General features: G+C 39.5%; 1 protein-coding gene across 1 annotated transcript in view; it reads left to right on the forward strand.

The window, feature by feature from the left end:
- The window catches only part of LOC124787768 (dynein beta chain, ciliary-like), an 834683-nt gene that overhangs the window by 284170 nt on the left and 533669 nt on the right, over positions 1–16844 (forward strand). The window contains exon 18 of the mRNA XM_047254657.1: positions 1467–1683. Within this exon, the coding sequence (XP_047110613.1) occupies positions 1467–1683 (217 nt within the window). The remainder of the gene's footprint in view (positions 1–1466; positions 1684–16844) is intronic.

Below are 16844 nucleotides of genomic sequence, written 5' to 3' on the forward strand. Positions count from 1 at the left end.
ATCAAGCAAAGTTGAGAGTTTGAAATTATGAAAAGAGGATAAACATGCTCTTTTAGTCACAAATATCACAAAATGCAAAATAATGATTGTATTTGAACTCATAAAATATTAAGGTCCTGAAATGATATAGTGGCATACCCCATTCCACTACTCCCACTGTGTCGCTTATTGTTGGTGTACTCAGCCTTTGGGAAAAGACACATTCAGTCACATTCTCTTCCATTTTAAAACATATTTGTATCTGAACAGTCCTGTAAGTTCATTAACTGACATTATAATATCTCTATTCTGAATCTCGACTGATTGTACCTGCTCCAGCTGTCAGTTTCCTAAAAGTAAGAAACACTAACCTGAGCTGCATGCAGGTAAAGTTGACTGTGATTTATACTTTGTTTTCCATTATGTTTATTCTATGTATACTATATTAAGTTGTGTGATGCCATTCAATTTTTGAAACAATGACCAAGTGCAGCAGATATTTCAAAATATCATACATAGTGCTTACTGTGACAAATGTATCCGTATCATTGCTACAACTCTAGGGGTCAGGTAGGTAAGTAATGTGTTATGCTTTATCTTTATCTTCTTTTTTTATTTTTATTTATTTATTTATTTTTAAATTGCTGTGCATGTGCTGTACAGTACAGTGAAAGAGAAATTTACACATCACCATTAGAAATTTATGACAATTATTTACTATGTTATACACAACAGAATAAACATTGTATTCAGAAAATAGTAGCATCAAGACCTTCAGAGACATTACAGCAAGAAAGGAGTAGTGGAGTGGTAAAGGAGGAAGAGTAGAAGGAGAAGGAAGAAGAAGAGCAAAAAAATAAACTTTGTGTCAAACTATACTCTGCCTATTGCTTTGGTGGGTGAGTGGCTTATTATTATTATTATTTTTTTTAAGTTTGTGAAGTTGGAGAAATTGTATGTGGAAGGTAACAATGTCTTTCCTGGTATATTTACATATCTTTGACAACTATGTATAAATGTAAAGAAAAGTTATTAAACAACTCAGTTCTGATTTTCTTTTCTTAACAAGTGTGATTTTACATTAGATGTAGTAGAAAGATTGCAGAAATTTTCAAAATTAAAGTCTGTATGAACATTCTGTCCTGTTATGTTAGTCTCATTCTATTTTCATAAATAGGAACTATTTTTAAGCTGCATCATAGATGTAATTGGATAATATTTTTGTTGCTCATCTCTATGCTTAATAACACCAACAGGCAAATGTTTTGTGTTTATATTAAATTAAGCTTTAAGTTTTTAATGAGCCACTTGCTTGAGTCTTTTGTCTACTGACTTAATTGCTATCATTGAGGACTGAGTCCTTCATGAGGGACTATAATGTGAGAGATGTTAATAAAAACCTGAGCTATATCTTTTTGTTTCATTTGTAATGTTGTAGGTGCTTGAAATTCATTTAACATCTTGCATTTTCACTGCAATGATTTCAGTCTGGGAACACTATGGGAACAAATGGATGGTGGATATGCACCATTATTTGAAGCTCAGCTGCAACTGCGTGAACCTACTCTGGAGCTGGTGCCACCCCTTCAGCCACAGGACCATCCTGATGGGTTTCAGAAGCTTGTTTCTGGCCTTATTGATGATATTATGCACATGGCTGCACTTATACCACGCATAAGTGCAAATTGTGGCCGGACATATGAGGTATCAGATAAGTGTAATTAGAAAGGTGCAATAGATATCCAAACAAATTTGACCTAAAAACCCATTGAATAACATTTGCATTTCAGCCTGTTAACAGGTCATATTAATAGGATATAATAATAATAATGAACTTCTCTTTTCAAAATAATGTTTAAGTTGTTGTTGTTGTTGTGTGTGTGTGTGTGTGTGTGTGTGTGTGTGTGTGTGTGTGTGTGTGTGTGTGGGACAATGTTACAATGTTTTCTATTCTTTTCTTTTTTTCAGTTGTAGGTATTACTTTAATAAAGCTTTTCAATAATGCTTCACTCCTATTATATAGTACTGCACCCAAGCCTCTTGTGTAGTCCATGATTAACTGTCTGATATTTTATGGAAACTTATACTTGAATATTTGCATATAATAGCTATAGAATGTACACCCCTTTCTGACAAAAACTGTATCACAAATAGTTAGTTCTTTATTATGAAAGATCAAACACCTTGCAGTTCTTGCAAGTCTGTGTTTTTTTCCTAATTACTACTATAAAAATATTTTTTGTGTCATTTCTTTATGTTGTACTTTCGATTATGTTTCATCATAACTATATCTTTCTGTAACTCATACTAAATAAACAATTTTCGGTTTTTGAAAATATAATGTAACTGGATAGATAAAAAATCTACTCACCAAGTGGTGGTAGGAGACTGCAGTCCCCAACAATCAATCTTTCTTTCTCATCGCATCTGGTATGTCTCCACTGAATCATGGCTCTGAGCAACTTTTCCAAACTCTCCTTATTTCCTAAACCTCATCAGTCCCTTTTCTTTATCCCTCTTGTGCCAGAAGAAAGGGCACTGGCTTCAAAATTTTACAAATCACCTTAACCTTTAAATGCGTGTATTCTCCTTCTGCCTCTTGATGAGTAGAGTTTTTATGTATTCACTTACATTAACTGTAAACAGAACTGTCCTCACAGCTTTAATTCTGTCAGTACCTTGTCTTCGATCTTCCATTCTTCACAGAAGCTCCCATGTGAATCTTGCAGAACTAGCACTCTGGAAGAAATGATATTATGGAGACATGGCTTAGCCACAGTCTGTGGGATGTTTCCAGAATGAAATTTTCACTCTGCAACTGATATGGAACTTTCTGACAGATTAAAACTGTGTACCAGGAGCGAGACTCAAATTCAGGACCTTTGCCATTTGTGGGCAGGTACTGTGCCAACTGAACTACCAAAGCATGACTCATGGCGCACATCCTCACAGCTTTAATTCTGCCATTACTTTATTTCCTACCTTTCAAACTTCACAGAAGCTTTCCTGTGAACCTTGCAGAACTAGCTTTCCCTGAAGAAAGGATACTGTGAAGACATGGCTTAGCCACAACCTGGGGGATGTTCCCAGAATGAAATTTTCACTCTGTATTGGAGTGTGTGTGTAGCTCAGCTGTTCTATTTTGGATGGTCACCATGCGAGTATGGGGATGGGGAGGCTCCACTTAATATTTACAAAAAAATATGTGCATAGGCTTTGGCTTAGAATAGCACTTCCCCTCCACTGCTCAGCATTTCCCCTGCAGTGTGCTGATGCCCTGCTGGCAACCCCCACCACTATCAATATCCCCACACTTTCCCTCCTGACTGCATATCTACTGACCACTTTATTAAGCATGCTCCATACCGAACATTTCTTGAAGCAAATCTTTCACCTGGCAAGCGACATGTGGTGTCACCCAATCTTCCATGAAAATAGTGGTGTGGACACAGTTGCATTCTACACCTGACAGGTACACGAGGCATCATCTCGTCAAAGAAAAATGGACCGAGAATGGAGGAGCTTGTGAAACCACACCACACAGTCACATTTGCTGAGTGTAGTGAATGTTCCTGCACAACATGTGGCAGAGTAGAACCCCATATGCAACAGTTTTGTGCAGTTGTGGCACCATGGAGAGCAAAATCAGGGTGGTGATTCTTCTGAAAAACCTGGAATCCTTGATGTGTAAAAACTGTGGTTAAACTACTGTTTATGGCCAGTATATAGCTCAGCTGAGAGGAAAGAAAAGTATTAAATGGTATGCTGCTTGTCCCACTGCTCACCATTAATTTTGTCAGCAGCTTCTTGAAACCATCTTCCTCCTCACACCTGAAATTCTCAGGGATTTCTTTTTCCAAGTTTGAGTAGCCACACTGTAACTGTGCCTCGTCCATTCCAAAGAATATTCCCCAGCCACATATCAACCATTTTCATCCATATCAAGAAAGTAAGGGCAATATTACGATGTTGTAGTTTATCTTGGGGCTTCATTTGTTGCACATGCTGAATATTGCCTTCAAGATAACAGTGTAAAATGCACTGCAAAATCTTTTGAGCTGTTGACCAAGAGAGAGACAATTCCTGTGACACAGCTTGAGCATTGGCTGCAGAGTTTGAGGCATGTACTGCATGGTCAGTTATAGCTACAGCAACTTAATCAACAACTGAAATGGGGTTGGTCAACTTCCTTCTCCCTGCTTCATCATGTAATTCACCTGTTTTTCAGTTTTCTTGATCATACTCTTTGCCCATGTATTAGCACTTCCCCTCCACTGCTCAGCATTTCCCCTGCAGTGTCCTCTTTGCAGCTAGTCCTGTTGGCAATATTCCTGCAATGCAGTGGTGCTATTGCTGTTATTTTGATAAAACAATTTCACCAGCAGTGCAAGATCTTCCCTCTTAATAGCCTTCATACAGAAAACGTAAATCTTCGTCACTTCACACTCACTTCACAAAGGAAATCGACACACATTATCATATGCCTAGTGCTCGCAAGGAGACATCAAACATACCATTTACATGCATCCTCTAGGAATAGGAAAAAACTTTTGTAGATTCAATTTGTTGGCTAATATCTTGTGGATACTACGGTCATTTATAAATTTATCTTGTAGGGCTCGTACTTCTATTCATTCACAACTAGTAATCTCCTTCACAGTGCTTGGAACCTCTACCCCGAAGATTTCATCAATTAGCTGGAAAAAATTTCAAACAATGTAAAACATTCATAGCCAGAGTTACATCATAATTAATCACGCATTCTCAGATTAAGCATTAATACTATGTACTTTACAGTGAGTACCAGGCTCCTCCTCCTCTCTGGACCACGTACAATGAAATAAGTCAAATACATTACATTTTACATAATGTTTACTGCTGATACAGGCTCCTTGGTTATGCTTTGGCGAGCCGACATAACACTTTCCATAAATGGCTCCACAGAAGGAAATGTCCATCACACCTAGTGACAATGTCTGTTCACCACTCGTGCCCACAGGTGATGCAGCTCCTGCATATAGTCTTGGCTCTGCATAAACAGAAGTGTAGCAACAGTATTTTGTTCCATTCTAGATCAACTAACTTAAAATAATATCTTTTCTCTCTATATTCATGTGAATATCTTGCATTTCTTGAAGAGCTTAAGGGTGTACCATGGCATTTCCTAACAAAATGTCATGTTACATTACAGTGTCACCAAACACAGCATACTGATGTGAAAACAGAAAACATTTCACATTATGTCTTTTTGCAGCGTAATATTTACACCTAGTGGCGAAAGTGGAACCATTATTTTTTTCAGCATACTCCACATGTTCACCGATTAATGAACATACCTACAATGTTTTAGCATCCCGTGATGTATACAGCCAATACTGCAGTACTCGGAACACTTTCAGTTTAAATTATAACCACCCGGTATAGGGGATCCATCATTGTGAAAACTGGATAGTTGTTAGTAAATAGTTTCCTGAGGAAAGATGTATAATTGATTGTTTCTACAAAAGTAGAATACTGTTGCTTTATTGCTTAATCCAGAGTTGCGGTTTAGAGGAACCTACCTGAGCTTTAGTTGTACGTTAGTACATTAGTAAATGAAAAGTAAAGACACAAGTCTCCGAGCTTCGAATGCTGTTCCTGATGCAGGTAATAGGGGGTAAAGGAGTATAGCAGGCATTACTACAGAAATTTACTATATGCCCTAAAAATGTAACTTACTGCCTGATGGCAGAGATGCAGGGAATAAAAGTATCATAAGTAGGTGCTGTGGTAAAGAATAAAATATCTGTTGATGAATATGTTCAACGTGATAGTATGTATCCAGTGACTCATGTGGATGCATATTTGGAAGTATAATTTTTTTATTTTGTAAGGGTTTTGTCTATTAAAGGACAAAATCTGGTGAGGGTTTGTACAATTGTTTACTGGGTGATAGTAACAATTATTACTATGAGTTTTATACAAAGCAGTTTTGTACTCTTTACAATCAACTAACTTTTATGGTTGCATTTATACAGATTTCTTTGAGGAGGCTAGCTTAATTTGGGGTAAGTAGTACAGCTGTTTACCTACCCCATTTTACTTGAATGGATTGGAGACCCAAGTCACAGGTGTGGACCATGAGTCAGACTTTTCATAGTAGTTTAGTCTGCAAACTGTACAGAAGTTGCTGTTTTGTTGATACTTTCTCAATAGGTTTCAGTAGTAGGATGTTAAAACCAATTTTCTGGACCTGTGGGGTTGAAGCTGGGTCTGCCATCATTTTATTAATTGGTTTTAGCATAATCTTACTTTTTCTTTCTTTCTTTTCCTCCACCTGTCCACCTCCTCCTCCCCCTGTCTCTGCCATCCCCTCTTCCCCCCCTCTGCCCATGTGTTCCTCATCTTCTCTCTCCCCATCTCCTTCTCCCCCTCGCTCTGTCCACCTCCTCTTCTCCCCTCCCTGTGTCCATGTTTTCCTCCCCCTCCTCTCTCCATCTCCTCCTCCTCTTCTCCCTCTCTCCTTTCATCTCCTGCTGTGTCTCCCCCCTCCATCTCCCGTCTGTCCTCTTCTTCCCTCTCTTCGTGTATCTCCTTCCGCCCACTTTCTCTGTCCATCTCCTCCTGTCCCCTCTGTATGCCCTTGTCTTCTGCCCCCTCTCACTCCATCTCTTCTTCCCCCTCTCTCTGTCCATCTCTTCCTCCCCTTCTCTGTACATCTCCTCCTGCCCCCCTCCCCCTGCACACACTGTCCATTCTCTCTCCTCCCTGTCTCTGTTCATATCCTTCTCCATCATCTTCCTTCCCCTCTCTCTGTCCATCTCCTTCTCCTCTTTCTCTGCCTGTCCATCTCCTCCTTCCACCCTCCCCTTGCTCCTTTCCCACACACTCAGTGCATTCCTTCTGCCCCTGTCTCTTTCCATATCCCCTTTCCCCTCTCTGTGTCCATATACTTCTCCCCCACACCCTCTTCTTTGAAATCTCTCTGTTCATCTCCTTTTCCCTCTTCTATGTCATCTCCACTCCAATTGGAGCTAATTATTTCTTAACCCCACAGATTTCTTTCCAGACAATAAGTGTTGTATGTACCCGGTTTTGTTGTAATTGACCCAGTGGCTTTGGCGGAGATGTGGAACACACACATACACACACACACACACACACAAACCTGGCCCACTCTTGCATTGTACCCCTATTTTATTGTTTTTATGTCCTTTTACTCATCTGACCAGAAGTCCTGTTCTTCCTCCCACCCACCTTCAATAATTCCCACATCATCTGCCTTCATTCTCCTTTTTCCCTTCTTAAATTTTTAACCTAACTACCACGCTGAGGGATCTAACATTCCATGCTCCTGACTGTACAATGCCAGCTTTTTTTCCCTGATGATGATATCCTCCTGCTACATAATGGTATAGAAATAGGTTAAAAATAGTATTCTTATAGGACTGTGCCAGTATTGATGGTAATGTAGTCAGTGCTTGTTATAAATACCTTTAATAGAACTATTGAATATACAACCAATAGCGGGGAAGCTCTAAGAAAACAATATTTTAACCTATTTCTGTGTCCTAATATAACATCAAATCCCATGTCTGAAAATAGCGTAAAAGTTGAAGTTCCAATAGCACAATAAAACAGTTACAACTAAAAGTGAGCATGATATCATTTTAAAAGTACTGAAAAGACTTGAAAGATTACAAGAAAGATAGTCCATATCATTGATGCCCCTGATCTTTGGCACCCAATAACTTCCAACATGAGTTTTCAACCTCTGGTTGTTGATTGCCTGTGTCAGTCAGTGACATTCTACTCACTCACAATATGTTACAAACTTACATTGCTGCCTTTGACCTTTTGTTGCTCAAAGAACATCTTTAGATCCATATGTTTGGCTCTTTCTGAAGCTTAATAATTTTCAACAAGTTCCTTCATTTATTAATTATCAATGAAAATATTCGTAGGATGGGACAGAAAACAATCTTAACCAGTCTTAATGAAATGGTGGGTCATCCACATTGCTTTTGTTACAGCTTCACTCATGCTGTAATGAAACTATCCATTATTTACTGCTGCTCCTGCATATAGTCACTCTCCCAGAAATAAATATTCACCATAGAATTTACCGTGATTTGGTCAGCTCCACAGTCTGATCACTAAACATTTCAATTTCCTTATCAGTTTTGCAATAAGCAAACACTTTTTGTTCTGCCACCCAAATAACTTAGAGTGTGATGATGGCACATCATTTTTCCTCACTCAGATTGTTGCTGAACTGGCTTAACTACATCATTGGATGTGCTCAATCTGATTGTGTACACTGCCAAGTATAGAAGACTTCTGACTGTGGTTCTGTACTTTGATGCATCCTGTTCACTAAGCTTGTCATCATCTGTTGCATTTTGTAGCTGTACAGTAACAGTGAGAGGTGTTTCCACAGGTCTGCAGTTTTCCATTTGAGATTCTTTTAAAATTTCCTATGCGTATGTTGTTTGGTCTAAAATCTGTCATCTCTACTGATTCTAATTGACTGTACAATTCATTCTACTCTGATGTCTCTTATTCAAATTTTATGCATCAGATATTTTTTATTTTGTTTGACAACTCGGCAATTGGTTGTAATTTCTCTTACTTGTGCAGGAACTCATTGAATGTCTTGTTTCATCTTCTGGTGGGCTGTTTGAATCCATCAATCCACTTTTCAAGTCTACAGAACCACTCAACATTGTGAATTTTCTCCTGATTTGATATGCCATAGAATTTTCTGTGTAGTTTGTCAGTTAATCTGTGAAATGCATGGGCAGGTCCACACAGACTTCATCTTTCATATCAGCTTCAAATATGTTGCAACAACATGGTCTTTGGTCATTACCTGAAGCTATCACTGTCAACTACAATTATTCTGTTTTCATTGTATTTTTTTATTGTTATTAGTATGTGGTACAAATGCCCAGGTTCAATTTCATATTTTTCCATTTTTCAGTTCTGACATTGCTTGTTGCCATTGTTTTTATCATCATCTGACATGGTTTCGTATATGATTTGTGTACATTTTTTTCTTGATGTACTCGCCTTTGCAAATGGACAGATCTTCTTATTTTATTTTATTTTGTAGACTTCCAGTTATTCTGATTGTTTAGCTTTCTGCTCTTTTTATTTGAGAATGGTTCCCGTAATTCACATTGTTTATCATCTGTTGGTGAGTAATCATTCTCAGCACGTTCATCCTCCCCTTCAGATTCCTTTCCCATTTTCATCTATTCAGAAGTCACACAATTCCAAATCTTCACTTGGTATGAGATTACATGCTTCTCGTGTATCCATATTGCATAAATTCTGTAATGCTTGAAGTCACAGTCTGTAGTCCTTCATGATTTCTGAATATTCAACTGTTATGTGAGGTTGTCTGGTTCCAATTTGCCATGACTACTTTTCATTTTCAACAGTACACGACATCCAAATAGTCACAGATTTTCTCCACCATTTTCTGTTTTTAGCCTTCTAGTTCATAAGTAATTTGCTGTTAATATAGTGCTTTAAGCCCCCGCCCCCTATAAATTTTGTGACAATTCATTCTCTAGAAACGATCATCGCACATTATTTTTGGGGGTTTGGTTGACCTGTTCTGCTACACCATTTTGTTGAAGTTTGCTAAGGAGAGTCAGCTGCTCCAGATTCCTTCTTTTTGCAGAAATTCTTTGAATTATTTACTCATATATTTGCTTGCATTGCTCAGATGTAGCAACGTGGTTTCTTCTTTTGACAAATATGAGGTTATTCAAAATGATCTAGACACTCTCAAGTCATTGTTATTAATGTTTGTATTGACGTAAGGTATTATGCGACTGTATGTATGGAATCAGCAACTCAAGACATTTTTAGTGTTATGTTCACAAATGGTCTATTATATTGTCCAATTTGGCTGACATGTGGCCTACAGTGCCTGTATCAGTGTCAGTCACAGCTGCCTTGTTACGTTCTCATAAGTCAAGGATGTTGTGGGAAGAGGAGGTGTGAAAATCCCACAGGTAAAAATCACATGGTTTTGGGTTCGGTGAACATGGAACATCATAATGAAAGAATGATGGAGAAGTGTCCTGTTGTAAAATGAAATTATGACTGTCATTTTACAATTGTGACATGAACAACAGCTGAAGCATGTCCATGTAAGAATGCCCAGTGATCATCCACTCAGCAAAGACTAAGGGCCCAAACACTTTTTACCTTGACCACCTTAGTTAAGGGCTGCCCACTCCTTTTCCCCTTACAAATATATCTCAATTCCTTAAACTTCTGTTCCAACTCGTAAGTGGATCTTCCAGTAGATTGAGCCTTGTAAAATGTGGTCCCACACTTCTGACACACTGTGGTTGCAGACTTGCTCTTGCAGAACTTCATTACACAAAATGCATTCTCCATTGGCCTATTTGCCATATTGCTAGAGATCAGTAAAAAAATTCTTGAGTTGCTGTTTTCATACTACCATGTATCTCAAACAATAATCATTAAATGGTACAACATATTTCACTCAACCAAGTGATTGTGGGCCAGAGGTACATATTACATCACTCTGTATCAAATGCAGGAGCTCATTTCCTCTGTTTTCAGTCTGTTTATCTTGTCTTTGATGCACACTCTGCACATCTGATTTATCCTGTCATCTGATGCTTCGAGAGCTATTTCACTACATTTAACATATTTCTTAACTTTCTCAGTACAAATGTAGCCCAACCTTTGGTGCCATAAGACAATTACCTAACTAGTGGTGAGATTCACAGCAGGGCCATACTGGAATTGTCTTCACAAAAGTAGCACAGTTGCTATTCTTTGAAGCTTTAGCAATTATTTCCTCATTTTTTTCATGACTCTAGCTTTATCTTTTGTCAATTGTACCATCACTTCTTTGTCTGTTGCCTGAGAGATTGCTATCAAATTCCACATGATGTCTGGAATGTACAACATATACTGCAAGTCGACTGTTTGTCCTTCACATTCTTCTGGTGGTACATGTCCACAATGTTGAAACCTGTGTGTAACAGTTATCCATTGCTAGGTACTTTTACTGTCCATTAATATGCATGAAAATGACATATTTATCATGTTGATAAGTCACGTGGCGTGTTGCTCCACTGTTCAGAATCCATAAATACGTTTCTATCGTTTTGTCAGAAAATTAGGTACATGTCACATGTGGATATGCAGCCATGTCCAATATACTTGCACTTATTTCATTTATAGCTTGAAATTTTGTGTCATTATGTTTCATACTCACAAATACACTTTCATTGGCAGTTAACTATCACAGAATTGGAAACTTGTTTTGTTTGCCTCCTTTCTGTGATTTATATTACCCGTTGTATGAACCCTGATCACCATATTGTGGGCAATGTTTTCCAATATGTTCATAAACTTGACAATGAAAATATTGTGAGCCAAGGCCATAATGATCATCACTTATTCATTGTTACCACAAGGGCTGCCACACTGGCTGTTGCTGCAGCCTTGTCTCCTTTAAATACTTTTATCCCACAGTCTTTGTTGTGGTTGCTCTCTTCTGACTGCCAAAACTTTTAATGCTCTCACTTCAGAAATGTTTTGTATAGGCAGTGTTGGACACCTTTCATAACTGTTAGGAAGTGCATCATTTAATACTCAACTATACTTATATTTTAAGTCAAATTCAAAATATCTTCAGGCTACAAAAAGTTCACTCAACTGTGTGTTCTACAACACATGTTATACCTCAATAGAAGATTTCAGAAATGATTAGTGATTGCTGTTGTGGAATACCAGGTGCTGATTCTTTTCAAAAACCTGGAATTCTCAGAGAACTACACTTTACTTGAAAAAATCAGGGAAATCTCAAAGAATTTCAGGAATTTCATAAACTTTCAGGGACTTAACCTAGCAATGACATTGAATTTTACTGAGTTTTATAAATCACAAATTTTAAAATACTTAATATTTCAAAGTGCATTAATTATATGATATTATTCCATGTAAATTATTGTTGTTTAAAAACTGTGGTTAAACTACTGCTTATTTCTTATGGTTGTTACACAGCTCAGCTGAGAAGAAAGAAAAGTCATTATTGTGGTATGCTGCTCCCTCCCTCCTCTCTCCCCACCTGCTCATTATTAATTTAATGGAAGGTTCTTCACACCACCTCCTCACACCTGGAATTCTCAGGAAATTTTTTTCTAAGTTTGAGTAGGAACCCTGAATACACAATTGAATACATCTTTTGTGATACGAAGATCTGAAATTTATTGAAATTGATAGCTGAAGTAAAAAAAAAGTACAGTTGTATAATAAATAATGCAATTCCTAAAAAGCACTCTATTCACTTTCACATTTCAACTTTGGAAGCCATCATTCTTCCTCCAAAAGACAATTTGTGAATTTCTTAAGAGAGATACCTGTCTCGTCAGATCACACTCTTCTTGCAATAGTTTTGAGTTTGGTAGGTAGAACCCTCGAAGTATGCATAGTTGCTTCCTTAACTGATAATTCTGTGGCAAAACCATGAACTTTGAATAGTAGTGCATTTCCCAAAGTAATTTAACATTGGTTTATCGGCTTTCTTTTCAATGTTCACACATTTCTCTAACACAAGCATTCCATCGCACAAATCAAAATGTGTATAGGAATCTTTTAGTGCATTCCATATTTCTTTCACTATGTTTTCAGTCTTGTATGTCATTCAGATAATTATAGTCCACTGTTGTTATTAGAATTCCCATTGCCTGTTCATTTTCCTTTCGTTTGTTTACTGTGAGTGAATTTCCTGTGCTTGGATTAATCCCACATGGACACTATTTACTGATGATTATGCCTTTAATTTTTGAGACCAGTAGAGATAATTAATTACCTTTATTCAGTAGTCTAGAAGACCGGCTGAATACATTTGAGGGGTAAGCAGGTGTAACCAATAACATAGATGTCACTTTGATAAACCACATGGCAGGATCTAAGATTAATAGTTGGCATCCAGTAACTAGTGGAAGGAGGAAATGACCATAACTGAGGGAGACAAACAGAGGAAAGCAGGACTGGGTTAGATATCAGGAAAATGGATTGCCTTCCTTGTAGAATTTGCAATCGAATCACTTCCGGTACATTTAGTATGCAGCTACTAACTGTGCAAAGAGCACTGGACTTTTTATTCCTTAAAAAAAAAGAGAACAAAAAAGGTAAACAGGCAGGCTACAGCTTTTGGAGCCCAATCAGAGCACACTGCAAACTTCATGAATACCAGGCAATTAAGATGTGCTACAAAACATTGCTCCAGGAAACTAAAAGAATATACTGGGAGAAATTTCTACAAAGGCAACTGCAATTTGACATATGGGAAACAACGTATAAATTATTGATTGAAAAGGTTAAGGGACCTGCTGTTGTGTGCACAATTCAAAAAGAGGGTGTCTCAATGATGGCTGGATGGAGGGAGTCAGCAGAAATCTGCTATGAAATGCATGCACAACTTAGAAGTGAACTAGACACCGAATTCAACAATCAGATGTTGGTGGTACCATTAAATCAAGAAGAAGTTGCTGTCGCAATTTCCAAGCTCTAAACTGGAAAGACACCTGGCCCAGATGGCGTCTACCCTGAGGTCATGTGAATGGTAGGTCCACTGATGGTGCCATAATTGACAGCATTACTAAATGAGGCATTGTGAATAGGTAGGATCCTGGCGATATGGAAAACAGTGAGAGCTGTAGTGATTTAAAAAGGAAACGAAAAAGATCTGGCATCACCAAAGAGCTATAGACCTCTTTGCATATTAAACATCTTGACCAAAGTTCAGGGACGTCTGCTCTGTGATTGGTTGCAGGTGCACAGGCAGCTCATGGGTCTAATCCAGTATCAATATGGATTCAGAAAAGGGAAGTCTATAGATGATGTGGTTAATGGAGCTCTTCAGATTGTAAAAAATTTGACAATGAAGTATGAATTCAACTATGAAGTATGCAGTCATGCTTGTGACATCGCAGGTGCATTGAACAATCTTTGGTGGTGCAATTTTCACATGCCTTCGAGATCTCAATGTCGCCAAGTGTCTGTATAAGAGCTGTATAAGAGGTTACCAAGGGCTGTCCACAAGGCTCCACAAGTGGTCCACTGTTCTGGGATCTTAGTATTGAACCCATATTAAATCTGTTAGATCGGGTAGAAGCTACAACAGGAGTTATTGCATATGCAGATTACATTCTAATAGTTGTGTGTGCAGTTTCCAAGGTGAAACTTTAGGAAAAGGAGGGTGACATGCTTGCTCAGATGCAGCTTTGTTGCAAGAGCGGAAAACTGACTAGAGCTGTTTGTAAAACCACATACACACTTCTGAAGGGAAGATTTTCTTTTGTGAGAAGCCCTCCCTGACACTTGACAGAATACCCATAAAATGGAGCACTGTTTGTAGATATTTAGTCATTCTTCTAGATGTCCGCCCCAGTAGCTGAGTGGTCAGCGTGACGGATTGCCGTCCTCTGGGCCCGGGTTCGATTCCCGGCTGGGTCGGAGATTTTCTCCGCTCAGGGACTGGGTGTTGTGTTGTGTTCATCATCATTTCATCCCCATCCGGCGTGCAGGTCGCCCAATGTGGCGCCGAATGTAATAAGACCTGCACTATGGCGGCCGGACCTGCCCCGCGAGGGGCCTCCCGGCCAATGACGCCAAATGCTCATTTCCATTTCCATTCTTCTAGATGAGAAAAGAAAGTTTCAATAACATATATAATCTTTACTCAGGAAGTGGACAAAATTATGCATAAGACTGCCTGTGCTTGCACTGCTGACTATAAATTACTGCTGCATGTGGTGTGATCATATCCCAAAGCTATCCTCAGTGCCATTGTGGGCTTAGCTGCCAGTGTCTGGGCACATCGTCTCAGGGTAAGCAGCTACAAAACAAGACTGTGATGATTTCAGCAGTGTGTACTTCTGAGGCTCTCCAGTGCCTTTTGTACTATGGCTGTATAGGATTTACTGGTGATCCTCAGGATATGTTCAATGGATATTGTGATACATTACAGGGCAACGCTGTATTGGTTGGGGCATGAGCAATATGATTGTGTGTACAAGATAAAAGGAATGCATATTACTGATACAAGATATTTATGAGCTTGGAAGTTAGATGAATGGCAGCCTGGCTGGGACACTAGGAGCACTGCAACGCATGTTTATAGCATATTCCCAAGCATCAGGGACAGGCTCAGACAGGCTCAAACTGTGCGACATTGCCACTACTCAAGGTATGGTGCACCTGTTACCAGGTCACGGTTCATATCCAAAACATCTGCATCGAGTGGGGTGCAGTGACACACCAGTCTGTCAATGTGGAGAAGAAGGTTCCGCTGATCATGTTGTTCTCAGATGCCACCTTCTCCAGGTAGAAAAAGACTGCAGACAACTGGACTGAGTTCTGCAAACAATTACAGTTGACCAAAACTTGTGGACTACAGTCAATATAAAAGCTCGTCGGATATCTACAAGGAAACTGCGCAGCAAGAAACATCCCTGTTTGAATCAACAGTCTGGCACTTTCTCAACTCTTTAACTGCATTTAACTGGAATTTATTTGCAAAATTTCCTTTCGTCACTTAGATGGCACACTCACTCTCTGTCATTGGAGATAGTTGAATCTGGCCACATAACCTGTTAATCTTCTCTTAAAATTGGTAGGAGGGACAAATAAACATACAGCATTTTTTGAACATATATACAGTTAGAGATTTCTGCTTTATAGTACACCACATTAAAAACACTGGAAGATCACAAGAAAGGTACAGTATTACACCTAACTGACGTAATTATACTTTCCAAAAAGAGAAGGAAACTAATGTATATAAAAGTAGCGCAGATAGAAGAAGGATGAAAAATGTAACTCTTCAGGCTTTCCCGGTGATCTAATGACATCTTGGGTTGTCGGGTGTTCTGCCGGATATCAGCGTCGTACTTGCACGATATTTCGGTCACGTAGCTCGAGACCTTCATCAGGTGCGACCTGAGACTGCTCCTCGAGTGGATCTGGTCCAGTATTTATGCCTATGGTCTTCCCCCTCCACCAACGGCTGCAGGCGCTTCCTCTGTGGTCCGCGCCCATTCCCTGTGACCTGCTGGAGCGTTGCTGCTCCGTTTTCCATCCGCTGCGGTTCTAGGTGTTCCCTCCGCGGTCCGCGCCCACCAAGCCCGCTCCTGGGGGTTTCATCCACGGTCTGGGGTACCAGGCGTTCCCCCTGCGGTCCGCGCCCGCTCACCACGACCTGTTGGAGCGTCGCCGCTCCGTTTTTCGTCCGCTGCGGCTCTGGATGTTCCCTCTGCGGTCCGCGCCCACCAGTCCCAGTTCTGGGTGTTCCATCTTCGGTCTGGTGCTCCTGGCAGTCCGTCAGGGGCTCGTTTACCACCTCAATGTCTCTGGTTCTTCTGTTTGTGTAGTGTTGCAGCTGGCCCCGTTGCTCCTTTAACAATTCCAGAGCCGGATCCCAGGCTCTGCTTAGCTGGTACCCTGTGTCACGATTCACAAGATCGTCAGCCATTTTAATCTCAATCGATTCTCTTATAACACTGTCCCAAAATCTGGGTGTTTGTGCTAGAATCTTGGTATCCTCATACTTCATGGTATGATCTAGTTCCAGACAGTGTTCAGCAATGGCTGACTTAGTCACCTGTCTTAATCTAGTGTGCCTCTGATGTTCTTTGCACCTGATCTCCACAGTTCTTGTCGTCTGGCCAATGTAGGACATGCCACATTGACAAGGTATATTGTAAATCCCTGGTTTTTGTAACCCCAGGTCGTCTTTGACACTCCCCAGCAGTCCCCCGATCTTGTTGGATGGACAGAAAACACACTTGATATTGTGTTTACGCAGGATCCTACTGATTCTG

This window comes from Schistocerca piceifrons, chromosome 3, assembly GCF_021461385.2.
Source record: "Schistocerca piceifrons isolate TAMUIC-IGC-003096 chromosome 3, iqSchPice1.1, whole genome shotgun sequence".
Lineage (NCBI taxonomy): Eukaryota > Metazoa > Arthropoda > Insecta > Orthoptera > Acrididae > Schistocerca > Schistocerca piceifrons.